The following is a 9,849-nucleotide window of genomic DNA, read 5'->3' on the forward strand; positions in this document are numbered from 1 at the left end:
TAAGACTTTCGTTTAGATTACTTAGGCTAATAAGCAACCTATCTACGATTCACTTATTACGACACCCTTTGCTGTATAAGGCTAAACACGAAACTTCGACGAATCATAACTTATTCATACAAAGTCAGATTTAAGTGTTCCTTATATCTCCGAGATCGTCATCACGACTACTTCAATTTTCATCAAGACTATATATCCTAAATAATATTTTATTTTAGCCATATTAATTAACTTTTTAAAATATGTTTTTACACACATTATATACACACAATATTCATCCAATTTCAACATACATAATATACATACACATATATTCAAATAATTCTCTTTCATTTATTCATAAAAGTTTATAATCATCGACCGACATAAATACATATTTTATAATTATGCCAGGCGAGAAACGCGGATGTTACATCAAACATTAATATTTTTTTTTCCCGAATGCATATTTTTTCTGTAACCTCTTCAGATATAAATATTTTTTGTTCGAATGCCTATTTTATTTTTGTAAACTCTTCAAATATTGATATTTTTGGTTCGAATGCCTCCATTTTCGTAACCTCTTCAAACATTTATATTTTTTTGTGCAAATGCATCTTTTTTTTTCTCATTTTAACTACAACAGAATACAATAAATATGAAATATATTCATTAATTCATACTATTTTACTTTTACTTTTTTATATTACTACATACTATTTAAAAATGATCTAGTTATCCTATTGTCATTAAAATACAAAATAATGTAGGTAGGCACATTAATCATAATATAATGTCACAATGAAAAAACAAAATACAAAAATAGTTATGAAAAATAAAAATATTATACAATAATACATAAAATTTGATCTAGATTTGTTAACTATCTATAATAAAATCACAACAAAATGCTAAGTTTAATAGAGAATTTTATTATAGAAAATATTGACCAAAGACAAAGGGTCCGTATGATTCTAATGTGGAATCTTTTATATCGATTGAAATTGATAGAAATTTGAATTTGATGAAACTCTTCAATGTTGTAAAAGCATAAGTATTTAAATTTTAGTATTGAAAATTCTTTTTAATTAAAAAATCTGTTTATTTAAAATTTAGTTTATTTTAAGAGCCTACAGACGTTAAGAAACAAACAGCCTTCTTCTTACAGACTGTAAACGTTTGCTTTACTTTTTCTACTGTAGAGGTTTACAGATTTGTTCTGCAGTCTGGATGAACCTCCATACATGTGATATTCTTTCTTCTACTGTCGGAGGTTCATCCATGTGATATTCTTTCTTTTAGTACATGAGAGAGACTCTCAACATACAAATCTAGGCAAGATAGTTAGACCATGTTAGCTTATCCATGGAAAGGATTTGAAATAATGAGAATTTTTTTTGATGAGTTTATGTTTGAAGACATCTAAAATAAAAGCAAAGTTTATCTAGTTTGATTAATACTTCAAAAAATAATTACCCAATAAAATATTTTAGTAAGGCTAGGACCTATATTTCACTTCATGATGTGAAGAAGTATGCCATAATCAAACCAAAAAGCTATATTGGTAGACAATACTATTTGCCAATTTCAATCTTTATGAAACTCATAGATTTATCAGGATTCACTGACTTATGTCAATGACATGTTTGATCCCTTTATGCTCATGTATACTTATGATAGGTATGCTCATTTGTTAATTATAACAATTTTTGAGTTTCTCAATTTATTTTAGCCAACCATGCAAAATAAAAGAAATCTCAATATACACACAAACAATAATGGTAACACATGCCTCAATCCTATGTGTTTTTTTTCCCTTGCAAGCCAACACATGAAAAGCATGGTCATTTCTAAGGATAAAAATAACCACATGGATGCTCCACCTTGTTTTTGTCACCAATCGTTGATGCCCGGTTGAACGTTTTGAGGCTCCAATCTCCTTGGTCTATAGCTAGTATTCTTTGGTTTTTATTTTATTACCTTTTCTGTTCGAATAAAATTCTACGAAAAAACTATTACATTACAACTTAAAGGAAATCCATAATACAAAATGAATAACCAAGATGACATGCATGTCACAAAATTCAACCAAAATACCAAACAAAAAACAAAAAACAGGTCTAGTTGAGGCAATGTGTTATTAGATCCATGCAATTCATAGTAACACTTATTTTGAACTTAGTTTATAGCTTTTAGAAGATTAAACTAGGTCAATGATCATAAAATTGCAAACATAGTTACAATTGTTTTTATGAACTTAATTTAGAGATTGGGGGAAAGGATTAGGACAATATATGCATACGATGAGCTCAATGTGGTTGGGCTAATTTTACAAACTCTATTTTCCAGAAGTAAGTTTCAAGTGATACCGGTTATTAAATATGTATACTACTTTGTATTTGACAAACTTTACATTGTATGCAATGGATTTTCTTTGTATATATGGTATTTTTTGTATTATGAGACTTTGAATGTGATTTCATGTGAATATCGGTATATTTAAAAGAATATATATTTTTATAGTAACCTTCTAAAATTTTGACGTACAAAATGTCCGTCATAATTGTATGTCATAAATTTGTCGGTCATCTATTGTTTATGGAGGGCTTTCTTTGAGATACAAATGTGTGTCTTCCATAGACTTTTACAAAAAGAGCTTTTTTGGTAGTGATTGTAAGTTTGGGATGACTTAATTGTTATAAGTCAACGTGGAGGTTTGTAGAGTTCTTTTGTGACTTACAAAGATGTATGTGGTCTTAAGTGAAAAAGGGTATTTTGTGAAACAAATTAGCTTTTTACTTGATATATATAGAAGACAAAGATAGGAGACCAGGTCATTTCATTGTTCACTTGTTTTCTTCCAGATTCTTTTTTTGAATCTGACAAGCTTCCAAGAGTCTTAGCACCCTTGATTCTGAATGATCCTCATTGCATATGTTGAAACATATTTTTGCAATATCAACCAAGGACATGTTTCCATCATGGTTAAATAAGCCACAAATCCTTATGAATTCATCTAGTGTAGAGATACGTTTCCCTGTTAGCAACTCCGCAAATACCACCTGAAAACCCAAGAGATTGGTCTTTGGTCGAAAGGGCCCTGACAAAGTGATCCTTGTCAGTTGTATTCCATCACCACAAACAAAAACACAACAGGGACTGGGGAAAAGGTATGAATGGGAAACAGATTGAAGTAACTTACCACACCCAGGATCATAGTCGCCAGCAATTTCATAACTATCCCATCCCCACATTTGTTCGATATAGCCACCGTATACTAACTTAGTAACATCATAATCTGAAAGCTTTGCTATAAAAAACTGCAAATTTATAGTTCATGCATACACAATTAAAAACAGCAAAAGGTGTTAAAACTTATTTGGAAAATACCAAAATATGGTGTTCATGAAAAGCAAGCAGGTAATCAATGTTTGGATCAAGGTAACTTACAATTAATCCCTAGTATCGTCGTACACCTTTAAATGACTCATGAACATATATAAAGGGTTAGAGGAATATACAGGATTTGTAAATCGAAACATCAATGAATTGTTATTAGCTTAAAGACCAATAAGACAACAGATTTCAAGCTGGATGTTTTGTGTATGGGATTTCTGGAAAACATACTTGACTATGAATTTTCAATGCCTATATAGAGAAAGAGCTCAACCGTACCTCATCCAACAATATATTATATCTATCAAGCCGATACTCACTGACTGGTATACCCCAAGGAAGATTTGCTCTAACTTTATCTTGTGTTTTGTGCAAGAATACAATCCCTCGAGCGATTCCTATTGCTATTTTTACCTTTGAAATCAAAGAAAGTTGTGCTACAGCTCCTACAGCCCATAAAATCTGATTTAAATTTGCAGAATTTTCGAATTTGATTTATGCATGAAGTTATTTATGTTGCTTACCGCTTTCCAGGAGATCCTCAAAGTTTCCATTGGGCATGAATTCATACACAAGGAAGAAAGTCTGGCGTTCCAAGCAATATCCTATGAGCTTTTCAAGGTTGGGATGACTAAATTTTTTCAACATTTCCAAATCCAACTGCATTCAAAAGAGTGTTGAGTTACATGACATAGATATATGCAATGGTATATGGGTTGTATTATAATGGAAGTTAATCCAAGGTATCATGTAATTAGAAAGGGTAAAATACAAGATACTTTACCTTGGGATCAGGTTTGTCCAAGTTAATTCTCTTAATTACAATCGGCAATCCACTTTTATCTTCAGAGGGGGAATATGTTGTTTTATCGATCCAACCTTTGTAAACCACCTTATAACACTTGCCACTCAAGCATTTGCGAGTTCCAAAGTTATTTGTAGCTTGTCTCAATTCATCAATCGTGAAACATTTTATATTCATGTTGTTTTCAGGGATCTTTGATGAACTTGTGCCACTTTGGTCTTAGAAAACCGACAAAAATGGTAAACATCCAACAGAGTTAGAAACAATTCCGTACAAGATCTGAACGGATAAAAAAGTTACTCGTATATCTACCAAGAGAGACATCAATTGAATTTTTATTTAACAAAGAAAGGTTGGTCGAATTATATACAGGAAAGAAACCAAAAAAATCCTCAACATCATCAACTTCTGCAAACGGACCAAATGGAATTTTGAGAAATCAAAAGAAAGGTTGCACAGATTAAAGCCATCACTGGGTATTCAATCATGTATTAATTTAAGCTATAAGATTGTTAAATAGTTATTGTATGTTATAACAAGCATCAACACGCAACGACACAAGTATAGACATATAACACTAATAAAGTGTTTGTGTATACCAGCGTTTTGTTTAGTTGTGGGAACAAGATACTTATGAATCTTCCAAGTTAATCCAGATATGCCTGATGGTTCGGAAGAATTGTCAAATCTCTTCTGAAGTTCCAGTAAAGCCTGAAGTGATACCACAATCTCGGCCATGGTAGGGCGTTGTTTCAGAACACTACCTAAACAACGATCTGCAATTTGTGCAAAACCTCTTAAACATTTGGGGAAAATTGTTCCCCTGATTTTAGGATCAACCATTTGATCTAATTTCCGTTCTTTCACGCATTTTTGAGCCCACCTTACTAAACTACAGTGCTCCTCACCAAAGCGTTCATCTACAGGAAGCCTCCCTGATAGCAATTCAAACAATACAACCCCAAATGCATACACATCTGTTTTCCTTGTCAGCTTACTGGTATAGAAATACTTTGGATCCAGATATCCGAATGTGCCTTTAACACTCGCGTCAATATAAGAAAACGATTGATTGGTAGGGCCCATTTTGGACATCCCAAAATCTGATATCATTGCTTCCCAATTCTCATCCAAAAGAATATTCGAGCTCTTTACATCTCGATGTATCACTCTATGTTGGGTACCACCACCTGTGTGAAGGTAATTCAGTCCAAGTCCAGCGCCAATAGCTATCTTCACTCTCTGCATCCAATTTAAAGGAATCTCAGTTTTGTGTAGACGATCGTAAAGGGTTCCATGGGGCATATACTGATAAACAAGTATCATCTCCTTATTTTCATCACAAAAACCAATCAAAGTCACCAAATGAGTGTGGCGTAACTTGGAAAGCATATGAATTTCGGCTGTAAACTCAGCTGCCCCCTGGTTAGACATAGAATTCAAAGGTGTTGTAAAATACGACGGATCCAAATTGACTTAAATAATATTAGCTCAATGCGGAATGGGATTAAAAATTATCAAAGCGTAATAATCACAACGAAATACGAATAAAATAAATAGAATAGAGACACAGGAATTTACGTGGAAACCCAAATCGGGAAAAAACCACGGGCGGAGGAAGCCGAGAAACAATTCACTATAATTTGCAGTGTTTACAGAGATTATGAAAGAGATTACAAATAGAGTGGGAGAGCTAAAATATACGGTGGTGTATATATATATATATATATATATATATATATATATATATATATATATATATATATATATATATATATATATATATTTGATTTGGTTCGTGGGGTTTTTTTTTTCAAGCCTTCTGGCTTAGGCTATTTATAGCCAAAAGAGAACATATGAAAAGGAAAGAAAAAAGCCGTCCATAATTGTAGGCGAAGAAGAAGTTAGGCGCCCCACATGTAACTCACCGTCCATTCTCATTTTCAATTTCACACTTATATTACTATTCATAGTCAAACTATGAATAGTAAATGATAAGTTACAGAAATAACCCCTGAACTATTTGTCACTTGCTAATTTTGGAGGCAACTTTTCCACAATCTCCACCTTGACGTCAAAATTAAGCAAGTCATGCTTTACGATTAGTCAAAACATATAGCTCATCAAACTCTAAAACTTCCATAAGAACCTGCAAATTTTATATAGAGAAAAAATTGTTTCCGAAAAATAAATAATACTTCCTCCACCACGAGCCTTCAGGCTCAACTGCGATCAGAAACACCCACCATGTCCAAACATAATTTGAACTTGGTTATAGGAAGACTTTTAGTGAACATATCAGCGGGATTATAATCTGTATGAATCTTGTCCACAACACAATCACCTTTTTCAATGATATCCCGCACAAAATGATAACGAATATCAATATGCTTTGTTCGGTCATGAAACATTTGATATTTACTCAAGAAGATAGCACTCAGGTTGTCACAGAAAACTGTGGTCACCTTTATTCTATCATCGAGTTCTCCAAATAACCCCTTCAACCAGATATCTTCCTTAACTGCTTCTGTAATCGCCATGTACTCTGCCTCGGTAGAAGACAGGGCAACTGTAGACTGTAACTGGGCTTTCCAACTAACAACACAACCATTTAGAGTAAACACATACCCTGTAATTGATCTTCGTTTATCCAAATCTTTGCCATAATCTGAATCAACATATCCGAACACCCCAGTGTTAGATTTACCAAAACGTAAACACATAGAAGACGTACCACGTAAATAACGAAAAATCCACTATACTGCTTTCCAGTGTTCTTTCCCCGGGTTCGCCATGTATCTACTAACCATGCTAACAGCATAAGCCAAATCAGGGCGCGTGCAGATCATAGCATACATCAAAGATCCAACAACACTAGAGTATGGAACACGTGCCATGTAAGCCATATCAGTCTCATTAGTAGGACTCAAAGCAGATGATAGCTTGAAATGAGCTGCAAAAGGTGTGTTGACAGACTTTGCTTCGTGCATACTGAAACGTCTTAGGACTTTCTCAATATAACTTTTCTGAGAAAGATGCAAGATCCTAGACTTCCTGTCACGAATAATTTCCATACCTAAAATCTTTTTGGCAGCTCCTAAGTCCTTCATTTCAAATTCAGCTTTCAACTGGTCTTTTAACTTCTGAATCTCCTTCATATCTTTTGCTGCAATCAACATGTCATCAAGTACAAGAGTAAGTAGATCTTTGAACCATTGTCACCTTTCTTGAAATAAACGCAGCTATCATAGGTGCACCTGCTGAATTTGTGACTGGTCATGAAAGAATCGAACCTCTTGTACCATTGTCTAGGAGACTGCTTGAGGCCATAAAGAGATTTGTTCAATTTGCATACGTAGTTCTCCTTTCCAGGAACTGCAAAACCTTCAGGTTGTTGCATAAAAATCTCTTCCTCAAGCTCACCATTTAGGAAAGTTGTAGTGACATCAAGTTGTTCTAACTCAAAATCGTTAGAAGCAACCAACCCCAACAATACACGAATGGAAGTATGTTTGACAACTGGGGAATAAATGTCAGTGTAATCAATACCAGGAATCTGACTGTAGCCTTTAGCTACTAACCGAGCTTTGTATCTTGGTTTATCATTTGGGTTGACAGGTTCCTTGATCTTGTAGACCCATTTGCATTTAACTGGTCTCTTCCCTTTCGGAATAGGAACTAAATTCCAAGTACTGTTTCGCTGCAAAGATTCCATCTCATTTTGCATAGCGAGCATCCAATCATTTGAGTCTTCAGATTCGATAGCCTCGTCATAATTCGTAGGCTCCGTTGCGGACTCAATATTATCAGCAACAATAAAAGCATAGGCAACCAAATCAGATTCAGCATACCTCTTCGGATGAATAATCTGTCTTCTCGGTCTATCTCTTGCAATGCTTGGAGTAGTAGCTTGTGGTTGTGAAAGTGTTGAATCTTCACCAACAACATGCTCATCCGACGAAGAAGAATCTTGATGCTGATTTATACTCTGATTAGTGGTAGGTGAAGTAGGAAGCTCCACCTCCATTTGAGCATTCTCTTTATTTGCTTCGGATGATACATCTGATGCATCTGTTCTTTTAGAAGAGTCAGCAACTGGTTGAATTACAGCAGACTCATCAAAAGTAACATCTCTTGAGATGATATTTTTCTTCAAATCAAAGCTCCATAACTTGTAACCCTTTACACCTTTATTGTACCCAAGAAAAACGCATTTGATTGCTCTTGGTTCTAGCTTCCCATTGTCAACTCGTGCATACGCTGGACATCCGAATGATTTTAAATCTGAATAATTGGCAGGTTTACCGGACCATAACTCAAACGGAGTTTTCTTCTCGATTGCTCGTGACGGTGATCGGTTGATAACATAGCAAGCAGTCGAAGCAGCCTCCGCCCAAAAAGACTTTGGCAATTTGGAATTAGAAAGCATACACCGGACCTTCTCCATAATGGTGCGATTCATCCTTTCAGCTACACCATTTTGTTGAGGTGAATGGACTACTGTGCGATGTCGAGTAATGCCTTCCTTTTGACAATAGACATTAAACTCTTCTGAGCAAAACTCAAGTCCATTATCCGTACGAAGATACTTTAACACCAGACCTGATTGCTTTTCAACCTGAACTTTCCAATTTCTGAAGGTAGAGAAAACGTCTCCTTTATGTTTTAAGAAGAAAGACCACACCTTCCTGGAGAAATCATCAATAATAGTGAGCATATAAATAGCTCCACCTTTTGAAGCAACTCGAGCCGGTCCCCACAAATCCGAGTGAACATAATCAAGTGGTCCTTTCGTTGTATGGATACCACTTGCAAACCTTACTCGTTTTGCCTTGCCATATACACAGTATTCACAGAAATCCAAATCAACAATCTTTTGTTGACCAAGTAAACCTCTTCGACTCAATTCTAACATGCCTTGAAAACTCATATGGCCGAGTCGAAGGTGCCAAAGACGGGACTGATCTGGATCAGAAAGAGACTTTGAAACAACAGCAGCATCACTCGAAATTGTTTGCCCGTCAAGAAAGTAAAGATCTGAGGTTTTTCGTTTGGCTCTCAGTTTGTCGGAACCGTCTTTGAATACCCTGAGAACTCCACCTTTACCAGCAAACTCGTATCCCTTTTTGTCAAAGGAACTGAGAGATAACAAGTTTCTTCTGAGGTCAGGAACATATCTAACATCCCCCATGGTTCGAATAACTCCGTCAAACATACGGATCCTGACTGAACCATATCCAAGAACTGGACATGTAGTATTGTTACCCATCAACACATAGCCCTGGTTAACCTTTTCAAATGTGTAAAACCAACTTTTGTTGTGACACATATGAAAAATACAACCAGAGTCGAGTATCCAATCACCAGTGGAATCCAGTTTATCTGAATAAACTGTCAAAAGTTCTCCAATACCTTCAACCTCAGCTACATCGGCTTCACCCGAAGTGCTAGCTTGTTTGCCATTTGCTGCCGTCTTCTCTTTTTCTTTATTCTTCAACTTGAAGCATTCTTCAAGCACATGTCCCTTCTTGTGACAATAGTTGCAAAACTTTCGTTTGCCTTTTGACTTGGATCTGGTTCTGTTGGAAGATTGAGAAGTTCTACTTCTCTCTATTGTTCTTCCTCTGGCATTCAAACCTTCGGCTTTAGCATCACTTGAACCACCACCA

General features: G+C 35.1%; 1 protein-coding gene across 1 annotated transcript; it reads right to left on the bottom strand.

Moving 5' to 3' along the window:
• Positions 1-2,537: 2,537 nt before the first annotated feature.
• Positions 2,538-5,832, bottom strand: LOC145125360 (receptor-like protein kinase THESEUS 1). The gene is made up of 7 exons (XM_079060821.1): positions 5,762-5,832; positions 4,780-5,602; positions 4,160-4,398; positions 3,900-4,035; positions 3,655-3,821; positions 3,182-3,299; positions 2,538-3,079 (listed from the first exon to the last, which is right to left on the bottom strand). Exons 2-7 carry the CDS (start codon positions 5,570-5,572, stop codon positions 2,826-2,828), a joined length of 1,707 nt encoding a protein of 568 aa, XP_078916947.1. The 5' UTR covers positions 5,573-5,602; positions 5,762-5,832; the 3' UTR covers positions 2,538-2,825.
• Positions 5,833-9,849: the final 4,017 nt, after the last annotated feature.

The sequence above is a fragment of the Lactuca virosa genome, chromosome 7 (assembly GCF_052849685.1).
Source record: "Lactuca virosa cultivar CGN04683 chromosome 7, Lactuca_virosa_CGN04683_v6, whole genome shotgun sequence".
Taxonomy (NCBI): Eukaryota; Viridiplantae; Streptophyta; class Magnoliopsida; order Asterales; family Asteraceae; genus Lactuca; species Lactuca virosa.

Bases quoted from the DNA above. Each gene is read 5' to 3' on its own strand.
- LOC145125360 (XM_079060821.1), bottom strand. From the start codon at position 5,572: ATGCTTTCCAAGTTACGCCACACTCATTTGGTGACTTTGATTGGTTTT. The intron at 4,399-4,779 runs GTATACACAAAC...CGGTTTTCTAAG, and splicing joins CACAACTAAACAAAACGCTG to ACCAAAGTGGCACAAGTTCA. The intron at 3,822-3,899 runs GTAAGCAACATA...TATGGGCTGTAG, and splicing joins TGAGGATCTCCTGGAAAGCG to GAGCTGTAGCACAACTTTCT.